At 44.5% G+C, this 23422-nt stretch overlaps 1 protein-coding gene across 1 annotated transcript; it reads right to left on the bottom strand.

The window, feature by feature from the left end:
• Positions 1-901: 901 nt before the first annotated feature.
• On the bottom strand, positions 902-23245 carry ACO2 (aconitase 2). Its single transcript, XM_069002684.1, has 18 exons — positions 23150-23245; positions 17381-17523; positions 16057-16315; positions 13799-13891; positions 11740-11898; positions 11378-11528; positions 9994-10098; positions 9641-9732; positions 9255-9360; positions 7977-8134; positions 6852-6925; positions 6050-6161; positions 5751-5873; positions 5373-5528; positions 3203-3394; positions 2236-2368; positions 1802-1923; positions 902-1400 (listed from the first exon to the last, which is right to left on the bottom strand). The coding sequence occupies exons 1-18, from the start codon at positions 23183-23185 to the stop codon at positions 1257-1259; spliced, it is 2358 nt and encodes a 785-aa protein (XP_068858785.1). The 5' UTR covers positions 23186-23245; the 3' UTR covers positions 902-1256.
• Between the last annotated feature and the right edge of the window lie 177 nt (positions 23246-23422).

A 23422-nucleotide genomic window follows, 5' to 3' on the forward strand; every position in this document is an offset into this window, starting at 1 on the left:
GTGATGTTGCACATAATTACAAAGCCAGCCACGTTTGGCAGGAAGGAGCTGTAATTCCCTGGGATAGTGGGGTCTGCTTAACCTCCAACTGTGAAAACAAAGCCTGAGTCACCAGCGCCCTCCCTGCAGCATCGTTAGAACCCCTTAATTCTCAACTGTTATTCCTGGTGCAATGCCCTAATTAAAAGGGAACCTAGAATTCTTTAGGTTCACATAGTAACTGAGGTCCATCTGTGCACACAATAAGCTTACCGAATGCCACCTACAGAGCAGCCGTGCTCAGACATGCAACCATCTAGCTGTGGTGGAAACAACTGTTTGCAGCAACCCCCCAGCTCTGTTTGTATAGGTGGAAATTTGGGTGAAACAAATGAGCTTCTACACAGGCTGTTCTGGGGTAGTGCCAGGGCAGGGGGAGGAAAACAGTCCAGCTACTCCAAGTAGGTGTTTTGCTCAGCTCCTTTTGGACACGGTCAGGGCTCCCAAGAGTGTAGTGAGGTGGTAGTGATGTGGTTTTGTGTGCTGTTCTCATGAGAGACTCCTCAACATCCATCTCCTGCTATAAGTAGTGCTTTAGGAAACGAGCTAAGTGTGCAGTGCTGGAAAAGCAGATACAGCAGGTGCTCTTTGCAAGTTTGTCATCGCTGCAATAGTGGCAATGTTGCCCTGGACCAGAATGTAGGGGGGAAGGTGGTCATAATCACAAGTGTAGCCTGCAGTAGGTTAATGTCAAGAGCTAAACAGTCCAGGACAGCTGTGAGGGCTCTTTTTTTACCATGCTGAGTTAGTTTGATTTGGTTTTTTTGTCCATATAGCAGTGATTTACAAGAAGTTCTTTCCCACCCTCCCAGCAACAATGACAGGGATTAGGATGATGAATACAATAACACAGGGCAGAAGAGATGGTCACATTCTTTATTTTCATTTTAAGTCTTTAGCCATCAGTAAAGTGAATGGGCAGAAAACAACCAACTGAGCAGACAAACCCACCTTAGCCGGTTATTTCCAAATATAAATAACTGTGAGAGAACTGAAATTGAGCCAAAATAGAAAAAGGGAGCTGGGGAATTTAAAAGACAAAAGTAAGCCTAGCTGCACTCCCTTTTCATAGTGTCAGTGAAGAGGAAGTACCATAACAAAAAGGAAGCTATGGTTACATTTGATCAGACATTTATTCCAACAGTAGGCATGGAATTGCACTTTCATGAAAATGCCAAAGCTGAATCGAGTCCAGTGCACTGGGGCATTGTGCGCACTTAGCTTGATTTCTGCTGCAGCTCCTTCATTCTGTTCAGGGCACTGCCAGCCTGAAACCACTCGATCTGCGACTCATTGAAGGTGTGGTTCAGCATGATTGTTTCTTGGCTCCCATTGGGATGCTTGATGATGCATTTCAGAGGCTAAAGGAAGAAGACAGTTTTATTTTTCCTTCTCTTTCAAGGGAGAAGGTTATCTGAAGCTTCTCACAGGAAAATTCCTACATGGTTTTAAAGGACTGAAAAGGGAAAATTGCAGCTCAGGGTGGATCTTAACATAAAAGTGAGGTTGCAGTTCCTTCTAAGGAACACTCAAATCAACAAGTCCAGGAATTCTGACTATCATACAAAGGTTTCTCTTAACTATTCAGAACACCGCTGATTTTGACCTGCCCTGTATCTCCCAGCCCACCATGTCTCACCTGGCTGGCAGGCTGCACTGTTCATCAGTGCCAGTGCTGCCTCACAAGCACACAACTCACCATTGTCCCTCATTAGTGGCACATCCCTGCCCCAAGTGCATGACAAGACACTCAGACAGTTACCTTTCCAGGTGCAAAGTCTTTCAATCCCACGATGCTTAGCTTATCCACAGGATGAATCTTGTTGTAGTCTGCTGGATCAGCAAAAGTGAGAGGCAGTAGACCTTGCTTCTTCAGATTGGTTTCTGTGGAGAACAAACCACCAACCACGCTTGTAACACTCTGCTCCAGGGAAGTGGGATTACCTTCTAGCTGCCCAGTGCTTCTCTGAGTCCTACTCCAGCAACAATTACTATCTTTGTACCAAAATCAGCATATCCCTTGTTTGTGGCATATCTAACTAGGTATGTAGCAGGACTCTTGACAGGAAGGACCTTGCTGTCTCTCAGCAGGGATGGTTCATGCCTGTAGGTGTTAAGCCCTGGGCAAGGTAAACACCACTTCCACTCACACCAAACACATCCTGTTTACAACACCATAGGGGAAGCCTGACTCACCATGGATCCTGGCAAAGCTCTTGGTGATGATGACCCTTCCTCCCAAGTGACGTGGCTCCAATGCTGCATGCTCCCGGCTTGATCCCTCACCATAGTTTTCATCCCCAATAACTGCCCATTTGACACCCATTTTCTGTGACAAAAGACACAGATTTTCATTTATGCAGCCACTCAAGCAAGGAATTAACAATAAATACCCACCCACACATCTAATTTCAGCACTTTACTGACATTGCTATGCCATGGTGCTTTCTCCCAGAAGACTCCCTTGGGTTCTGAGAAAGGAGAGAAATAAAGGAGTTAAGTGCTTCACAGCAGTTAGGCACTGCCATCCTTGCTGACAAGGGCTGAGGATTGCCCTTGGGATCCAGAGCAAACATTTTCCTTCATTTTCCTGCCACCTCTCCTTCCACGGTGCTATGCCAGACCAGTGTTTGCACCAGCCACGACCTCTGCTCTACTTCTGGGAGGGATATGGAAAATTTTAACTTATCTCTACTGCAAGAGCCAATCTGAGACAACTGCCAAGTTGTCCAGAGGGTAAAAGGACATTTCTTGAGATTTGAAGCCAAGTGTTAAAGAATAGAGGGGATAAGACTGTAATTTATTTAAACATTAGACTAGTCACAGGTGAAGCATTCCAGGAGGCAAGATTTAGTCAGTCTGATGACACCCATGCCTTGTAAGGTGTGCAGAGCCTAAAGAAGTTCTTCCTCTTTCGTTTGTGATTTCTGGTTCCCTCTGAGTCACGAGATCCTCCTCTCTCTTCCCCACAGCAGGTAGGGACAGAATCTCCTACAGGAACCACAATCATTAGAGTAAGTACCAAGAAAATGCCTCAATGCTGAGTAAATATGCAGCTGCTGTTACTTGAGAGCAGGAGGGTGAGATCCTTATTCTTGGCACAGACTGCCCAAAGTGTAAACATCCTCTTAAAATAGATGTATGTGTCAGGAGAACGTCTCACCTTGTAGTAACGGGCTGTGTCTGGGACTGGGCCAAACTCCTGGGTTAATGCATTCCGCACAGAGTTGGCTTTGCCATTTTCGATGTTGATGGCACCAATGAGCAGGTTGTTGGAGATGTTGTCCAGATGGCCACGGAATTTAAGCCACGGTCCGGCTGCAGAAATATGATCAGTGGTGCATTTCCCTTTTACCTAAAGTGTAGTAGAAGAGAAGAATGTCTTAGGATGGAGTAATGTACTTGACCCTTCCTTAGCACTTTTAACTGTGAAGCATTAATTGGGAGGAGTGGTCGATACTCCAGAGGGCTCTGCACCCTTCAAAAGGACCTCAACAGGTTAGAGAGGTGGGCAGAGAAGAACTGAAGTTTAGCAACGGCAGGTTCAGGGTCCTGCACCTGGGAAAGAGTAACTCCATGCACCAGCACAGGCTGAGGAAGCAGCCTGCTGGAAAGCAGCTCTGCAGAGAAAGACCTGGGGGTCCTGATGGACAACAAGCTGTCCATGAGCCAGCAGTGTGCCCATGTGGCCAAGAAAGCCAATGGTACCCTGGGGTGCATTAGGAAGAGCACTGCCAGCAGGTCAAGGGAGGTGATTCCATCCCTCTACTCAGCCCTAATGAAGCCACATCTGGAGTGCTGTGTCCAGTTCTGAGCTCCCCAGTACCAGAGAGACCTGGAGCTCCTGGAGCAGGTCCAGGGGAGGGCAACAAAGGTGATTAAGGGACTGGAGCATCTCCTGTTCAGCCTCAAGAAGAGACCTCTCATTTACAGTATCTCTAAGTATCTGAAGAGAGGGTGACAAGAGGCTGAAGCCAGGCTCTTCTCAGTGGTGCCAAGCAACAGGACAAGAGGCAATGGGCAGAAACTGAGGCACAGGAAGTTCCACCTGAACATGAGGAAGAACTTCTGCACTGTGCAGTGACCACACACTGGAACCGACTACCCAGAGAGGGTGTGGAGTGTCCCTCACTGGAGAAGTTCAAGAACCATCTGGACACAATCCTGTGCCATGTGCTCTGGGATGACCCAGCTAGAGCAGGCAGGTTGGACTAGATGACCCACTGTGGTCCTTTCCAACCTGACCCATTCTGTGATGATCACATCTCTTTTCAAAGGCACAAACCCAAGAAAAGTGCATCAGTTATAGAATCAAGGCACTCTAAAGCAGAACAAAGTGGTCATTCTGCATGCATTGGGTAAGAAGGACATCACTTTTCCAAAGGGTAAATTACAAAAATCAGCTTAGCCATGACATCTCCTGCCGTGTCCTCACTTCCCTCAGCAGCAGGTTGTTCAGGTACAAAAAGCAATTAAGGCCCTTCCTGCTACAGCTCAGCCTCCCTGCTGGGCAACTTCAACAAGATGCCAAGTGTTACCCTCTAAGTTTCCAAACTGCACATAAGCCTTCTCAGCTTGTAAGAACAGCATTCCCAACCAGAGATAATGGCCTTCCAACTGGTAAGTTCTAAAGCACTTATAAAAGAACTGCCTGTGTCAAAAACTTACGCATAGCAGTATGGCCCTTGGGAGTACCTCCAACTCTGCCACTGAGAATCAGGAATGTTCCCAAAGGTCAGTTCATAAGGGATTACATTTCAGAACCCCTCACCATATCAACTGACGCTTCCATCTGTTAACTCACCTCAGGCAGTGAGGAGAAACCCATGTCTCCACTGAAAGACCAAATTGCAATGTTTAACAACTGTGAAATAATTTCTCTTTCTATAAAGTGGGAAGAGAACATGTGTACTGATGGATGAGAAGTTCCCAACGACCTCATTTCAGACAAAATACATCTTAGAACAGTCAGAATTAGAGATGCTAATTAAGGAACCCATCCACCTTTCCACTGCAGGTTATAACTAGGACAAATTCTGCAGACTGCACGGTCTGGGCAGGATCATATTACATGCTTTAACAAGCTTGTTTTTGCATGGTATTAGCAAACCACTAGCCCAAAGGAGAAGAGTCACTTAGTTATAACAGAAAGAAATATCAGAAAGAAACACCTGGAAGAAAGGAAGACCCTTGCTTCCTTTTCCATAACAATGTGGTTGTAAGGGAGGGAATCAGGTATCTCAAAGGCACATCCAAAGCTTCTAGCAGTTGCTGTGCAAATCCCTGTTCAAGCAGACCTGTCATAGCTGATGCTCCCCCACTTTGTTCCTGACCTTGATGAGGATCAGCATGTCTTCTAGATCCTTGCCATCCCACTTATCAAAGGGCTCAAGAAGCTGGAGGCGCTGGCTGGTGGGGCTCACATCCACATGCTGCCCACTGCCATCCTTGGGAGGGTACTGATAGGTGTCCTGGCCTGGGTCAAACTCCTTCCAAAGAAGAAAGGAAAATCATCAGCCTCAGCCATCCCCAATAGCATGTGAAGAACAAGCCAATACAGGCAACTGCACCCATTCTAGCTCTACCACCATGTAAGAAAGAGGCCTCTTCGGTGTCAAGAAAGAGGTCAGTGCATGTAAATTCCCTCAGTACATATACAACACTGCCAGTGTCAGGTCTTCCCTCCCTCTGCCTCCAGATGGAGCAGTTACCAGCTTGGGCAGCTCATCTGCATCAGGTGCCTCTAGTTTAAACTTCTTCCCATCTGCTCCTGTCAGGTAATCTGTCTCAGGGTTAAATTTTAGAGTGCCAGCAATGGACAGGGCTGTGACAATCTGAAAGAAAAAAAGAAGACAAATTTAAAGGCATATTCTACCTCTCATATCTTTGTCTGAAAATCCTACATCTAATAGTCTCAAAGCCACCAGCCAAGCTACTAACCAAGGCACACTGGGCTTCTTCTGCAGGCACCCTGAACTATTCCACAGCTCCTCCTCTGGCTGTTTCTTACCTCTGGAGAGGTCACAAATGCGTGAGTCTCTGGATTGGCATCATTGCGACCCGTGAAATTCCGGTTGTAGGACGTAACTATTGTATTTTTCTCTCCTTTCTTGATGTCCTTCCTGTGAAAGAAGCAAACATGCCCATCAGATCCAAATAGAGTATTGCTTCTAGATGTCTCACTGCTAGAATCCCCCAGCTTGGTTTTGGCAGCAATCACTATCTTAGAAATATGAGCTGGTGCCTGGGCATGTTTTCCTCCCTTAAGCACAGACCCAAAATGAATGAATGCAAACCCAAGTCAGACACTGATTCTTGCAGTAGTTTTCACAGCCCATGTTGTTCACTGTTGAACTCTCTAAACAACAATCAACTAAGTACATTGCCTTTGGATAACCCAGTCAGCCATAACTAAGCAACATAAGAATATGCCTCCCATCCCTTCTATTGGGAATTATTCTCCCTGCCACTCCAATGACTGAAGCTGGACCAATTCACTTCTCCTATTTTAAAAGGACCATACAAACTCCAGTCCACTCTCTTACAGACAACAAATCTCTCTCACCATTCTTTGCCTACTAAAAAAAGCCTTCAGAATGTGTGTCCATTCTGCAGCTTCATTCACCTAAAGGCTCAATATAAATCTGCAGTCCTTCTTTTCTCCTCCTCCAGTGCCTATCAGATGGCTATGGCCAGTTGGTTTTTAAACATTTAATTCCCCGTGGGCTGTACTTACAATCAAATCCAGCTTCACAGAGCATTTTGGGAGCTAAAAGATACAAAGCTAGAGTGAGGTCCATCTTTCATTTTACCTGTCCCACTGGCCGATGCATGGCCCACAAGCATTGGCAAGAACCAGCCCTCCAACTTCTCGCAGGATTTTTGCCTGGGGGCAGAGAACAACTTTGTTACTGGTAGAATACCTGGAATAATTTTCTGGGGTTGCTCTTTCAGGGGAAGAAGACACTAACAAGAACCACCAAGCCTGAGAAAATTCCCTTCCTTGTTTCAGTTTTGAGTTACTTTTATAAATACATGGGGTTTGACCCCAGTAAGACTGCAAGTTAACACTGAGGCAGAGCACAGGATGACTGGCCATGATGTTTCCATTCTCTACCTGCTTCATCTTGAGCAATGCAGCTACTTACAGATATTTGACTGAAGGGCAGTGTCTGGTCTGATTAATATTCTACAGACTTCCTGTCCATGTAAGGAGAGAATTGGCAAGCATGTGTGCCTGCTCAGTCTACTCAGCAAACAGCTCAATTAAGGGGGCAGCTGGTAAGGAAAGGTATGAGTTGAAAGGTAGGACTTGGTTGGAAGAGCCATTAAGCATTGGCTGGACATAGCCATATGTAAAGACTTGGTCCTCACACGATGACAGCAGCTAACATTTACTAAATAGTAAAACTAATTAAAACAACATTTTCTGCACAGAAAAAAGGGAGAAAGTAGGTAATGGTTCCTCAACAGAAACATTCCTTTTAAAGCCAGTATGAGTTTTGCTGTAAGTTTGGTCTAAATTGGGAACCACCTTCCGAAGGGCGTGCTCTCTTTATATATTGGGATAAAAGTGGATTGCAGCCCTTTGTCAGCCATGGCCATCTACAGAATCCCAGGAGCATGAGACATCCCTTGCTATGCATACTGTTATCTCCTCGGGGCCCCAGCTCCTGACAACTGCCTCAGCTTTGTTCAGTTCTAATCTTGTTCTTATATGGCCAGATAGTAAAGATACCAGGTCAAAACTGTCAAGGTGATGGCAGGACCCACAGGCACAGTAGCACAAAGCCAGTTACTGCATCAGTAACTGCGCCTCCAGCAATAAGTGAAGACAAAGTTTAAGAGGTTTCCATCAATTAACTCTGGCCCCCTGAGCACTGTCCTGAAGAATTTAACCCTTTCTGTTTGGAAGTGCAAAGAGCAGCCATACTCACATAACCGTCTCTTTCAATGGTGGCACGGATCTGCTCTGAGCCTGGTGTGATTGTGAACTTGGATTTGCACTTCAATCCATGTGCGAGTGCCTGTTTTGCCACCGCTGCCGAGCGTCCCATGTCCTCATAGCTGGAGTTGGTGCAGCTGCCAATCAAGCCTGTGGTGTTTGACAGAAACAGGGTGGTGGTTACTGCAGCCCTGGTACTTGGAAGATTCTCCCCGACCCATCTCCCAGAAGAAGAAACAAGGGACAACCACCTTTTCTGCTGACAAGGAATCTGAAAGGGTTTCAGGTACTAACACTGCCAAGCCTCCCAGCAATATACTGTGGTCACAAGCAGTCCATTGTCCAGCTCTGGAGGTTGCACAGTCAGAACACACTACCCAGTCACTAGTCTAACCTAACTAGGTTGTTGTTTTACAAGACCTGAGTGTCACCTACTTGCACTTTGGTTAAGCAAATTACCAAAGAGAGGCATTGTTCCACAAAGACAGAAAAGGCTTCAAATCAAGATGGCAAGAAATGGAGGAAATGATGAAAAGATGAAAAGAAAGCATCTTTTTTACAGTATGAAGACCACACGAGGACATCCTGTACCATTCTGACAGCATTCTGGCATTAAGCAGCAAAATATAAAGTCTCTTTCAGTTACAGCTGCTGTAACTGTATCCTATTTGTAACACTATCATATAATACATTTCCCACCTGGGATGTGGCTTTACAATGTATTTCCGTTCTTCTCATTCCTCCCTCCACTCCAGGAGCAACAGTTGAGAAGCCAGCCCACAAGTTACCATCCCAAAAGCAAGTATATAAATTCTCAAGCCTGCTTTTTAGGACAGCAAGTACTAACTTTACTATGTCCCAAGAGCTCAACAGCCAACTGCTGGGAGTGCTGACAATCATGCTCCTGACAAATCTCTGCAACAGGCAAATCCATGCCACAGACCTTTAACAGAAGTGATCTTCAATGGGTGACACTCCTGTCAGTCCAAACATTCAAAGGTTTCAAAAATGGAAGAAAACCTAGTCTACCTCTTGAGATTAAAATCCCTCCTACTGTCCTGGATCTCATCCTACACACTTGGCCCATGTGGTCACTACTTTTCCCAGAAAATTCATATGGCCATGAAGAGCCGACACTGCACCAAAGTCAAAGGACATACAGCAGCAGTGAAAAAACTGGATCCCAAGCTACGTGACCAACAGCTTATCCCAAGACAGCAATATTTATGCCACAAGTATGAAGGCAGAGGAAAGAACAAATGCTACCCACCAACTCTGATATCAACAGGCCAGCCCTCCTTTTCTGCCACAGCACCAATATCTGACACAGGGTGCGCCAGGTCTGGTGTGAAAGGTCCATTGATATGCGGTTTCAGCTTTAAGAAACAGTGACAAAGTCAGAAATTACAGTAGCAAAGAATAACCCCAAAACACAGCAGCAAAGCAATTCCTTTCATAGCTCTATCTGGAAGCTGTTTAACTAGGATTCTCCTACATGAACACTGGAGCACAAGCTGTCAGTGAAGCAGACCTGAATGTATTTCACATGTTCTACCACAGCACCAGGGGTGTTGCATCAAACTCCCAGCTTGGTCCTCATTCACACAAAGCAGAGTCATGTCACAGCATCTAAGATGGCAAGAAAGGAAGTCTTACCTCACTGAGGTTGATTTCTATCACCTGGTCATATTGACAACCAGAATCTGGTACCAAGTGTTGCTTGAATTCATCCGCTAGTGCAGCTATATCTGGAATAAGAAAGAGGGAAGATCTGAAAAGTGCAGCAAATATGAGGGAGAAAAAAAAGTCTAGAACAACTAAACACAGGGAGTCCACTGCAGAGTTGCCCAGCCACTTCATCTAGAGACTCCCTACTTGTATCAGATGACCCACAGGACCACACAAGGTCAAAAGTCACATCAGACAACACTGTAGGAGGATACTGCTCCCAGAATACACCTTCACTTGAACCCATACTTCTACCCACTTCAACCCCCAAACCCTCTTACCAGCTCGCCCAGTCTTGCCCAAGTATTTCTTCATGCGTTCGTTGTAAGGGAAGATCGATGTGGTAGCTCCGATTTCAGCCCCCATGTTACAGATTGTTGCCATTCCTAGAGAAGTGGGAGAAGACTACGGGTCAAATGAGAAAGTCCAAGGCCACCCAATTCTCCAAAAGTCAGTACATGCAAAAGACAGCAAAGCTAAGAGAGATCAGGGCATCAGCCACAGAAACTTAAACCCACAGCTGAGAGGACACTGACAACATGATGGCTGGCTCAGCCCCATACGTTTCTGATCAATACAGTGCCTGCGACCAGACTCTTGTGGAAGGAACGAGCCAAAGTTACACTGATACCTGCAGATACTGGAAGGGATAACAAGGAACCCTTGTCTGCACAGAGCACCAAATAATTTACAGCAGTGAGCAGCATCTGCTACCTGCAATGGGTGTCCTGTCCCTCCCTACCATCTCTCATTTATCTTTCCTGGAGGAGCCAGACATTTGTGAGAAATTTAATAGGGCTGAATAAAATGCTTCCAGTGATGGAACACAATAAAAAAAACCCAAATATTTGCTCACAGCACTGGGATCAACCATCCCATTCAAGGATACAGCCATGAAGCTGTAGAAGCTCCTGTTTTACATTTAACAAGCTGGAAACAGATTATCAAATTCCTCTGATTTCATAGAAGAAAAATCCCAAATTGCTCTGAGCTTGTAAAATCAAGTATTCCAAGTTGTAGCCAAGTCATGCAAATTGAGAGAAGTCCAGCTTGAAGGCTGCACTTCAAGCCAAAGGAAGGAACATTTCTTGCAATTTGGTCCTAACTAGCACATTACAGAGAACTGCAATTTTTGCTAGTTCAAATTCAGCACCCAAGACCCACAATTAGCTATTATACAACTGCATACTACAAACTGCTTTCTGGTCTATCCTCTGCTCTCTTTGCTTTTCTAAATAGCTTTTTGTTTAGCAGCTGTCACACATATATTCCCTTTAACCTGTTTCTTCTTTCTATTCACAGCCTATTTTAGGCTGAAATGAAAATGTCATTCCTTTATTGCTGACATCTCCACCCTCTAAGTATACACTGGAATACAGCCACCCTTATCTTATCTTGATGCACCATCTTACAGGATTCTTCACAATTAACCATTCCACGTTCTCAAAGTCACAAGAAGATTTAATGGAGACAGGTCAGTTTTTCACTGAGAGGGAGTGCTATCTTGTTACACCACTCTCCCAGTTTGCCATGTACAAACTGCCAGGCCAGGCTAAGGGAGAACATTTAGTACTTCTTGCTTGATTTCCTTCCCAGCCTCCATAGATAGCTCAACACCCAGCTCCACCAACAATCCACTCAGATAAGAGATCTGTGTTGACTTACCTGTGCAGGAGATTGAATCCACACCCGGCCCATGGTATTCAATGATGGCGCCCGTTCCACCCTTGACAGTCAGGATGCCAGCCACTTTCAGGATCACATCTTTAGGAGAAGTCCAGCCTGAGAGCTTGCCAGTCAGTTTTACACCAATAACCTGAGCAACATCAATGAGGGAAAAAAAATTAAAGATACTGACATCACTTCCTGTCAGAAAGGAACAGTATATAGCTCTCCTGCAGGGTATATTCCTGTCAGACTGCAGTGGTATCTGGCGCCTTATATACATAGTGCTTGAATATCAATGCTCCTTACACATCATACATTTTATCCTTGGCATCAAAGCTTAGTATTCCTTCTGCTCCTACCTTTGGGCATTTGAGCTCCCAAGGGATTCCTGCCATGACATCCACAGCATCGGCTCCACCCACACCAATGCAGATTCCCCCCAAGCCACCTCCGTTGGGGGTGTGTGAATCTGTGCCGATCAGCATAACCCCAGGGTAGGAGTAGTTCTCCAGAATTATCTGAAAATAAAAATTGATTGTTTGCTTGCTTGTTTCTTGGGAAAGGAGGGGGAAGACAGCAGAAAGAAAACAAGAACAAAAGTTTAGACCAGTTTGTATTTGCAGATTTCAGTAGCAAGAAAATAACTGAATTTGGGTTGGATTGGAAATTCTATTTCAAACTCCATGTGAAGGATGTAATGACAGAACAAGGTACCAAGTCTCAGCCCCAGGATCCTTGCTCATCCCAGGATAAGAAAAAAAATTAGAAAACAATCTCCTTTTTTCCCCTTCCAGTTTAGGCTTTTGCTAAGGTGCCACCTTTGTTAGGGCTCAAGAGTCTGTTCCATAATCTCCATACCTTAATTAACAGCTGAGCAAGTCAGTTCACTTATCCAATGCTAGAGAGATCTTCTGTAGCCTTTATGCTCCCATAGCAGTAGAATACCAACAGACTCCTCCAATCCATGCTGCCAGCAAAAACTTAATTACATAGAAAAACTTCTCCCCAAAACACCAAGAGGCGGCCCTTCCCTTATTGCTGCTACCGATTTCGTGCAAGACTTTTCAAATATTAACAAAATCATTCTTCAATGAAAAAATGAGTTTTCTGTGGTAGCAACACTGCAGAGAACTCAAGCTAATGAACTTACTGCATATGTGCCACACCAGCACTAAGGACAGCCCTTCTGGGAAGCACAGAACTCACAGCACATGCATCACAGAACAGCTTGAACAGAACTAAGGTGGTCCTTTACCAAAAACACCAAGAACTGTCAGCTTTATATCCTTGTAGCCACATTAATGTATTTGTGTGAGAAAGGTCACTCTCAAGGCCTCACTTTGGCAGAGTTGTACTCTGAAGCTATACAACAGGACCAGCTTCCTCCAGCCAGAGAAAGCCACACAAAGACTGGTAACCACAGCACGAAGCTATGCTGCCGTGTGACAGATGCTATGAGTGGTTTCAGAACACAAATGACCCGAGGTGTTCCCATAACCTTTTGAAGAGCTCATCTGTTGCGTCATGTTAAGGTAACCTTAGTAACTCATTTTGTGGCTAAGAAAACATAGCAGAGAGCTATTGACTGCACCTGGTCACAAGTTCCCTGCTGACAGGATGTTTGCCAGTCATCCATTCTCCTCTCCACTCCTTTTGCTTCATGCTGCTCTTCAACTTTTGCTGTCTGACACTCGGAGGAACAATGAAAAATGACTACTGGACCCTCAAAGCAAACTAACCACAAGCAAGTTAGGGACATCCTGACAGAGGTGTTGATTTTAAAAAACAAAAAGCCTCATTAAGTGGTAAGTTATCTTGGGACTGTCATATCCTTTTTTAGATCCAAGTATAATAACAAGAGAATCTCAGACTTGGAAACTGTTTTGCATTTTATTCAAATTCACCTAGCAACTCCTTATGTGTTGCCATTCTTGAGTACTTGAAGTATGCTGCTCTGTTTTGTCCTCATATACTCTCCTGGGTTTTATGGAACTAAATGCATACATAATAACCCTAAAAAAAGTAGGTTCTCAAGGCTCCTTTCCTTACCACCAAAAGCAATTCACATTAACCCTATGTAGCCAGCTCCATGGCATCACCTTACTGTCTCAATTGTACTAAGAGGAGCCAGCCAACAAGCAGTTAAGGTATTTCAAGCTTCTGTGATTCACATGGCATGCTGTTGGCACTACCTAATCAGACATCAGGTTACAGTTTGACCAAAATAACCTTTAAAAAAAACCCACTGTTGTCAAGATAACTGAGAGGGAGCAAGTAAAAAACCTCGCCTGCTTTGAGCAAATCAAGTTGTTTCCCTAAACTGGTGAAATTCTCTAAGGGTTTGTACTTGAGCTCTCTCTCCACCCTAAAGTAAAAGACCCATTGCACATTCAAAGACTGCAAACACACACACTTTACCTGGTGAATGATTCCTGACCCAGGTTTCCAGAATCCCACTCCATACTTGGCACCAGCCGTTGCTAGAAAGTTGTACACCTCCTGGTTTATGTCCTATTCACACAGGGAAGCACGGACCATTAGTACCACATTTTGTTATTCCATACATCAAAATCTTGTTCAAACACGCTATCTTCTCTCACATGCCTGCCTGTAGTTTGCTTCACAGTTTTGCAGCAGCTGGAGGGAGGCACACATCATTTTTAAAACCAAAAGATTAAGGTTGTTTGACAGACAGTTGTAACAGGACATTTAATTTCATCCCACTTGTAGCTCTACTAAAAGCATCTTTTTTTTTTAGTTTCTAATTCCAGACAACACAATTTAAGGAAAATCCTGCCAGTAAGGCATTTTAAAATGCTGTGCTCGCTTTTTCTATTCTCAGGGGGGTTTTTTTAACCTGTTTCCCTCACTCATTCTAGCCCCTCCTTCCTTCTCTACCAGGTGTTCTTTTTCCTATACAGATGCTTTGGCGACATTTCAAACCCCTTAGATAACTATTTTGGCTTTATTTTTACAGATTAGGAAATGAAACTGGAAGTTGTTCACTGCCAGGGGATTTGGTGAGTGTCATTTGTCATTCTAGCAAGTCCGCTCTTTAAGACTCACACAATGCTGCCTTTCTTGCTGCACTGTCACCATTATTGGTGGAGGTCACACCGTGAAAATTGCTTGTGAGAAAAACCATGGTTGCCAAGGAAGTATGACACTATTATATCCTAACAGTTCTTGGCAGAGGAGTGCTGGAGTAGATAAGATAAGCACTAGAAGGAGAGAATTTCTTAAAGACTGTTCTCATACAGCTAAGCTTCAGAATAAAGGGAAAGGGGAAACGAGATAATTGAAGAATTGTCTCAGCACACATTTGCTGAAGTTTCCCATGAGGCAGCAGCAGCTCTTTAAGCCTCGTTTTCCACTGGGAGTCGGGTCACTCCACTCTGTTTGTGCATCCCTCCCCCAGTAAATCCAAACCACCCTCTGGCCTGCCAGCATTCATTGTGTGCCAACTGGCAGCAGCAGAAGCCAGTCAGAAGAAGGCAGGACCTTTACTTGCTCTGCTCAGAGTGGATGGCAAAGGAGGGACTCGGCTCAGTTCAGGGCTGCAGCAAATATAATTGCACTATGGAGAATAAATGCAGGAATAGGGGAAAGAGGAAAACAGGAGGTGAATGGGAGAAAAGAAACGGTCTGGTTTAGTTAAGTCTCAAATTGTTAATTGCACAACTTAGGACTGAGACAAGCAGAGCAAGAACTCCCCAAAATCACTCCCAAGTAGTGCAAGTTGCTTTATTGTGGCCCACTGAAGAAAGCCAAAAGCAGATACCTCAACACCATAAGTTTCTGAGAATAGATATGGACTAAAATCTTAAAATACAGCTGACCCCTGTTAACTGTTTGTAAATTCTGGTATCAACATTCAAGATGCAACTCCTCCTGGCTCTGACAGTGGACTTAGCCTAAGTCCACTCGGAGTAACAAGATTTCCTTGGCAGATGCACTGTGGGATGTTGGTCAGAGATAAAGGTGTCTATATATTACAGAAGCTCATTTGGGGAGGAATAAACAGTAAAACAATGGGTAGAAAACCTTAAAATGGCAGTGAATCAGCAGTTGGACAAACACCACTTTGAAATTCCCAAATAAAACCCAACATCCTCCATACTTTTACACACATTTATACTATTCTCATGAGCCGTGAAAGCTGCGCATGATTCAGTTATTGCTCTTCAGATAATCACTAGCAAATGGTTTGGGAAAGTAACTACTTGCCTCCCCCTCACAGGATACACCAGTGCAATGCAGACATATGTTCATTAAGTTTTTCACACTGCCAAAATGCAACATAGAGTAATCTGACTTCCTTTTTTTCCCTTTGAAATGATTTTTTTTCTCTCCTTTAGCTGAAATATCTTCTCTCTCCAGAACACACATGATCTGGGCTTCCATCACTAACAACTTAAGACTAGCTTTTCCTACATTCATGGTCCTTTAAACCATGTAATGGATGAATCTCAGCTGATAAACTCACAAAAATCCACTTAGTCTGTTTCTTCGCTGCATCTGACCTACAGAGCTGACCAGCCCAGGCAATCCGTTACCATATCTGTTACCATATCTGATTCCCAGCTGTCCTTCTGGGAAAAAATTTAAAATAAGCTCTTCCTTCAACTGGAAGGACATTCTCAAACAGACAGAAGTTAAGTCTCTGCAATAGTGACCTTGGCTCTTTGAAGATCCTTTTCACCACCTGACTGGGCCTCAATGAGGTGATCACAGTGGATGGTGGAAGGCACAGCCACTTTTGGCAGCCCGCTGCTGATGAACTGAAGCATTGCCATCTGAGCTGTGGCATCCTGCATGGCCACACGGTCTGGCCGTAAGCGCAGATAGGTCTTGCCGCGCTCAATCTCCTGTTTTGCTGGGTCATCCAGGTGTCCATATACAATCTTCTCAGACAAGGTCAGAGGGCGGTCAAGCCTAGGGAGAATAATTTTAGTATCTGCATCTTGTGTACTTCAACATTTGCCCTTTTAAGCATGTAACAGAACACTTCCCTATATTGCTCAGACCATTAAGACCTATTAGCACACAGAAACCTCCATGCTCTTCTTACAGCACTAAAATATTAACTGGCACATGGCTAAAACAAGGGTTCAGTTCATAAAATTCAAAAATACATGAATTGATGTCATTTTATGCTTTCTTTTCTAATCTTCCTACACTGTAAAAGAAACATTGACTGCTCGCTTCTTGAGTCACACTTCAGGACAGCAAATGTAGAGGTGAGACAGAGGTCAGACTCAATTCACAAATACCAGATCCCACAGCAAAAACAAGTGGGGTTTCGTGACCTCAGACCTTTCATCCTGCATCAGTTGAGGAATCTATTTATGTATGTAGTGAGATCATCTGAGAAGTAACTAAATCAACACAACAACTTGAAATGAGAGCTACCACATTTAATAAAGGACACAAAGACTGAAGGACAAGTCATACAAACCACTGCCACAGTAAGTGGGGCAGGAATGACAATTTATCAGGCACACAAGCCTCTATCAGCAGATTAAGGTCACTATGTTTACATATGCTATGAATTCCTAGCCCTTTGTTCCTAGTACCTACAGCAGAACACAGGAGAACACTTACTCTTGAAACACAGTGCAAAGAAGCATTAGCCTGTAACAACCACTGCCCACGCGCTGCTGCCCCAGAAAGAAGCAAGGGCCAATGCAAAGACTCCTCAACAAGGGCATTAAACAAAGAAGATGAAGCCCTTTTTAGCACCTCCTCAGCACTGGCCTGGTTCTCTGCGTGTTGCAGTGCTTCATCATATCCTTCAACCCTTCCCACAGTGCCCCACCACTATGCAGAGACACTACAACTCATGCTTCATTCTATTTACAAGTGCCACTGTACAATGCTGCTTTCCCTGGTAAACATTCCTTACGCCAGGGCCCCACAACATTGTTTTCTTCCCCTCCTGTCATTGCAGAGCTAAACTCAAAACACTGACCCCTCCCGTCTTCCTTTCTCCACTCTTACCTCTTACGGACAATGTTGATGTTCTTCTCCAGTTTTTCATAATTTACGTATTCATTAGGTTCAAAGTGGCTCATGGCCACCTTGGCCCGCTGGCACAGGACAGGAGCAACATGGTAGCGTCGTACCCCGCTATTCAAGGCATGCTGAAAAAAGGAGAGTATTAGCACTGGAACCTTGCAGAGTGAATTTCTGTAACATATCAATAAAAAAGTTTTTCAGTTTTTGTTACTGGGATTTTATAGACTGAGGAACAGAGAAATTGCAAACGTTTTTAAAGGCACCCAAATACATTTAATCGTACAATACTGCATATTATGTTGAACAGTGAGACACCAGGTTACCCAGAACAGGTAGCATTTGTTGCACCATATGCCTTATGCTTTCAAATGAGAAATCTGCTTTCAGGCAATGCTGAGCCAATTCTCAAGCAAACACCAGTTTGCCATACTCCTGACACATCAGAGCCATGGCACAGAAGAACCGATGCCGTTTCTACAGCAAACTAACCCCAGGTTGGCATTTGCTTTCTGGCATTGACATTAGAGGAGTGGCAGGTGACACAGCATGGGTCTGAGTGGACATGTCTCTGTTCCACCATCACATACTAAGTTTCTTAGGCAGGGTCCCTGCGTACTGCTACAAAGCTTAGTGAATTTCCACATTAGGAGACTTTGGTGTACAAGCCTGGTCTACAACGTAACACAAAGCAGGAGAAGCAAGATATGGAAAAAACGCACCAGCTCCACCAAGCTGGCTGCACAGATCCAGGTGCTCTTTTCCTCACTCTCACAAAGGCACCCTCACCTTTCACCTCCAAAAAGCCTTGCACTTACCCTGCAGGTGAGTTAACTGCATGACAGGTGAACTATACTGTGAGCTGAATGCATCAGCCGAAAATGCCAGGGGAAAAAAAGCCCAAATTTCACTTGGCAGCCTCCACAGTGAGACAGTTTCTTGGAACACAGGAGAAGGGCAGGCTATGGCGAGGCACCTTTACAGCACCTGACCTGAAAGAGACAGGTCAGTGCCCAGGGCTAAAAGCTCTCACGCTGCTTTGAAAACTGAGTCAGACAGCAGCCTCCATAAAAACTTCCAAGGATTTGGCACATGCATTTCTTACATGCTTTCAAAGTCTCACTCATCAGCATTAGAAGTCTGGAAACAGACTGAAGACAAGTGTTCTTCCTCCTCCAGTATTATACTTTAATCTTAATCCCACTTTTTCTATTAATTTGCTACTTCAGAGTTACAAAGTTTTGATAAGTACAGGTTAATAAATGTAGCGGTATTACACTAAACACCTCTTTTGTATATGTGATTGTAAATCAGCAAATATTCCTCGTTCAGAACACAATCATTGTACCTACCACTGTTTTTGCACTGTCAAAAAAACCTAGTCAATTTTTTAACCTGTTCAAGCATTTTAATGTTTCCCTGTGAATATTTTTTCCAGCTTTCTTGTTACTAGTATTGAATATATTGCCTGAAATAATCATGATCAAAGAGACATCACCAATTTTTAGCCAAGTCTTTTGTTTTACTGTCCTTTTGATAACACTTGTTAGCATCTTTCATAACAAAAATTTCAGGAAAGCTAGGCAAGATCACACTACTCAGCACACTAGAAATAAGGGTGCAGTTTGCATTTTTACCAAACTATCCTAAGCCATTATACAAAGAGCTTTTGGTAGAAGCAGTACAGACCTACAGCAGCTGCACACCTCTTTCATGAAAGAATATCTGAGGAAAATGAACTTGGTGGTATGAAAAGGGCACTGCTCCTCCAGGAATGCATGGGAAACCGAGTCATCAGATTTCACTGTGCTGCACTTTAAGCTTAGAACTTCCAGAAATTATCACAGGTGTTACACTTTGAGACCTTTCCTTCTTCCACCAGCAAAGCCCCCCCAAAAACCCCAAAACAACTATCCAAACCAAATCAAACACCACCCAGCTTCTCAATGTTTAGCATACAAACTAGGCAAAGCTGCTCTTTACTAGTAGCCACATAACTTTTATGTTTGCTTTGTTCTGATGGGGGTTTTTGTTTGTTTTTGGTTTGGTTTTTTTTACCTCACAAGATATTCACTGTCTTGTGATAGTCTACAACTGCTGGAGTGGGTGGAAAAAACATGGAGTCATTTAATCACTGTTCATGGAAAAATAATCTCTTCCCCAGACCAGGAAATGTGTTTTGGTTTAACGTAGTAATTTATTCTTAATTCATCATAGAGAAGAACAGATATGCAAATAAAAGTAACAGCAGAGGCTTCATAGCAACTTAGTCTTGCCTGCGACCAAAGCTGATTAAAATAGAAATCTGAAGCAGGGCTCTCCAAAAAGAGGTACAACAAAAATTTTCAAACAAAATTCAGGCAAAATCTTTTCCATTTGAACATACATGTCTATGGATCTTTTCACTTCATGAAATGGCACAAGGAAATGTATTATTTCTTCTAATACTATGTCAGCGTTCAGCTGGTAATCGCAGAATCAGCAATACAAAGTAGTTGACTCCTGCTGACCACAGCTTCAGGCTACAAGAAGCAGGAAGAGAGCCTGCTTAAGGTGAAGGATTCTGTCTGAACCTGGAGAAGACTGGAAAACTGAAGGTCTGTTTCTGTAATGGTCAAAATGACCCAGGGAAAATAACTGCCTAGGCCAATCAGCTTCAAAAGACTAGAGAATCATTTTTCTCTACATAAGAATTTAAAGGGCACCTATTAAAAAAGTACCATCTTCATTTTACTAGGATATAAATCTAATCCTGTATTTCTGCTGGGAATTAATTTGATTCAATATGGTTGTTCTCATGTTGGCACTCACCAAGCCTAAGGCTCCATCACTACCACCACCAAGCAACAGCATACACTGCCTGGTTCAAAAATCTGATCTCTCCTCACAAACAATCTATAATATATCACTCATCACACCTGTCTGTTCTCCATGCCTGTCCTTCTTCTACTGCATCCTCAGAAAAAGGGTGGCAGAACTGCAAGATCAAGGAAAAGTCACAAGCTTGACAATTCCCAGCTTCATTCCCTCTCACCCTTCTCTGAGAGGGAATGTACTAGTGAGGGAATGTACTAATGTACTTTGTGGGGGCTTCCATGACATTTTTTAGTAAGTAGTGAGAACTGCCTTGAGCCCAACAGCCACAAGAAGTAGGCAGCCAGCAATCTATACATTTTCCATTTTATCCAGGAACTGTTAATTTCCAGGCTGACCAAACAGCTGCCAAGTGACCTCCTCTCACCTGGCATTGAATCCCTTATTCCAGTATGAGTGTTCAAAATTCAGTGAAAGGAATGGCAGTAATTATTACAGGGCTCCTAAGTCTATTGGTATTTTACGAGGTGAAAAGCTTCCTTAAAAGACAGAAGAAAGTCAGCCTAATAAATGGGTCATTATTTCTGAAATCTCTGTAAGGAAGCCAACACTCCTCTTTACAGATTTTAATGTACCTATCTTGCATTTAGCTCACTACAGTGAATGGTCCAGATGCAAGAGGAGACTGAATTCAGAAAATAACTTGCATTTTGGCAGCCAGTAAGGCAGACAAGCCCAGTGAGCAAAAGCTCATGTTCGAAAGAGTAGCAACTGCGTTACGTGCACTCCTATCTGGGAAATCTGTCCTAGAAATCCCAGCTGAAACCCAAAATACCATCTTTCCTCATCTTCCCTGATTTAAGAACACTGGCCAAGTTTCCAACATTCACCATGATTCAGCCTAAAAACAAAAAGCAGCGTGGTATCATCAAATTGTAAATGCAGACTCATTTTCTAAACCCACCTCAAAAGAGCAACCAAAATTATGGTTCTGAAGATCCGTTTAGTCCCAGCCAACATTTCTGCCAGATACAGAAATCTGCCCATGCATAATTGCAATACTTACCCAAAATGCCTTCAACAAACCCCTGATACTTCAGGCAGTTTAGAGCTTTACAGTCTTCCCTCTCAGTCAATCTTCAGCCAATGTGGCTCAAAAAATGGAATAGTACTAAAAGCATTATCTCATATAGGCAGAAAAGAGATCTTGACCCTTTGAGGCTATTAGAACTATACTTTAAATAGGACAGTCAGTCCAAATCAGGCTAATTCCAATTTATTTCTCTCAGAGTTCCGGAAGCTTTCTCTCCAGTTCCAAAACAGTTCCAGGATGGGAGGTGAGCAGAACCAATGTTAGTAACATGTGCCATGGTCAAGGTTGGCACTGTCACCGTGAGTGACAAGATGATGCTCATATTCATTCATCTCTAGGCTGCTACACAGCAGAGAAAACCCCTGCCCCCTAAAGCCGTCACCTAGAGGCATGTTTGATTACCATCAGAGATTTAGTCCTTCACAGGGGGGAAAGAAATATGCACCCTGAGCCTGATAATAGAAGACAACCTCCTGGAACACTAAATTCCCCATATTGACTGTGCCAGCACAGCCTTTGTTTTGCACCACACAATATCAATTTTAGCGAATGACTGCTTGTTTTCATGCAATGTCACACCATTAAACGAGAACCAATTCATTACCCTAATAAAGGATTTCCCTGCATTTTATTAGTCATTTCTGTTCAAAGTACAAACTAAAAGCTATTTAACAACTAAGAACAAATAGAGCAACATAACTGAAATGGTACTATTCTGTACTTTCATTTAAATTTTAAAAATCCTATACTTTTCTAAAACACCTACCTCTAAAGCAAGACAGTAATACAAAACTGGAATTAAGATTCACAAAGGACTTCCAGAATACTAAATGCCAACCAAATTCTTACTTCACTTCCCTAAGAAAGGGGAACACATTGGCCAAGGTCACAAGTGGCAAACTGAGAAGTTACACTGCCTGCCTTTATCACAAGGGAGCAAAGGCTTCTGTATCCCTTAGCAACACTAAAAGAAAATTGCACCTGATATTTGCCTTCCAGGCTTTAAAAGATTATGAAAACTTTATTACTGAGTAGACATTAAACACAACAAAGTCTCAAGGAAGGGAATCTCTGTGGCAAGATCATATTACTGGCAAAGGTGAGTTTTAGAGGTCATGACAGACAAGACTATGAGAGCCACTATTACTGCCCCGGGGAAAAAGGCAGTTTATGTGCCTGACCCGCCTGCTTTTTCAGCCTTTGTAGCTCTCATTTATACAGAGACCCTGGCATCTTTGTCACCCAGGGGCCTCTGTTTGTATTAAAAGGAGAATTTTTGAAGCAAACTAGCCAAAAGACAGCTCACACACAGAACAAGAAGGCACCTTGCACTGCCGCACACCTATAAGGGGAAGTAATACAAGACGCGGGAAAGAAAAATGCCTGCCCCGGGGAAAGACCTTTTATTTCACCGTTCGGGCCCGCGCCCTCAGGCTCTCTGCCCTGCTGGGCCCGGGGCTTTGACAGCAACTCCAGCCCACCGCGGCGGGGTTCGGGTGGGTGGGGGAGGTGGCGACGCCAGGCCGCGTCCCCGCCGCCCCGTTCACCTTGCGCTCACCTTGACGGCCGGCCGGCTCCGGCGGCGGGAGACGCCCTGCCCCAGGGCCCGAGCAGCGGCCACGCCGCCGCCGCCAAAGCCGCGGCCTCCCCGCCATCGCCATGGAAACAGGGCGTGGGGCCGCACCGGGGACACGCTGACCTACACGCGGAGGCGGGGACAGCCCGGCCCCAAGGCTGCAGGCGGCCGGTCGCCCTTCCGGCCGCCCAGCGGGCAATGTTGTTGTCCCCGCCGCAGTCCCTGCCGCCCGTCCCACCCGCTGCCTGCCCCGCCCGCCGCCGCCGCTCACCCTCAGCCGAGCCGCCAACACGCAGTACGGCGCCATTTTGTTCACTGACAAAGATGGAGTCGCGCCGCGATAGCGTCACGCGGCCCCTTTGACATCTCCGGCGCGCGCCCAGGGGCGTGGCCGCGAGGGTCCTGGCAGGGGGACACCCACGACAGGGAGAGGGTCGTCGGCTGCCACGCGGATCTTCTCTGGGCGGAGAAAGGTTAGAGATAGAGTGGCTTTAGGGCGAAGGTTTATCTCGGCATCCTCCGGCGTTTTCCCGCTCGGGGGAAG

This window comes from Aphelocoma coerulescens, chromosome 1A, assembly GCF_041296385.1.
Source record: "Aphelocoma coerulescens isolate FSJ_1873_10779 chromosome 1A, UR_Acoe_1.0, whole genome shotgun sequence".
NCBI classification, from domain to species: Eukaryota; Metazoa; Chordata; class Aves; order Passeriformes; family Corvidae; genus Aphelocoma; species Aphelocoma coerulescens.

Coding starts and splice junctions, on each gene's coding strand:
- ACO2 (XM_069002684.1), bottom strand. CDS start 23,185: ATGGCGCCGTACTGCGTGTTGGCGGCTCGGCTGAGG. Junction 11,899..13,798: donor GGTCAGGAATCATTCACCAG/GTAAAGTGTGTG, acceptor TTTTATTTTCAG/ATAATTCTGGAGAACTACTC. Junction 9,361..9,640: donor TAGAAATCAACCTCAGTGAG/GTAAGACTTCCT, acceptor TGTTTCTTAAAG/CTGAAACCGCATATCAATGG.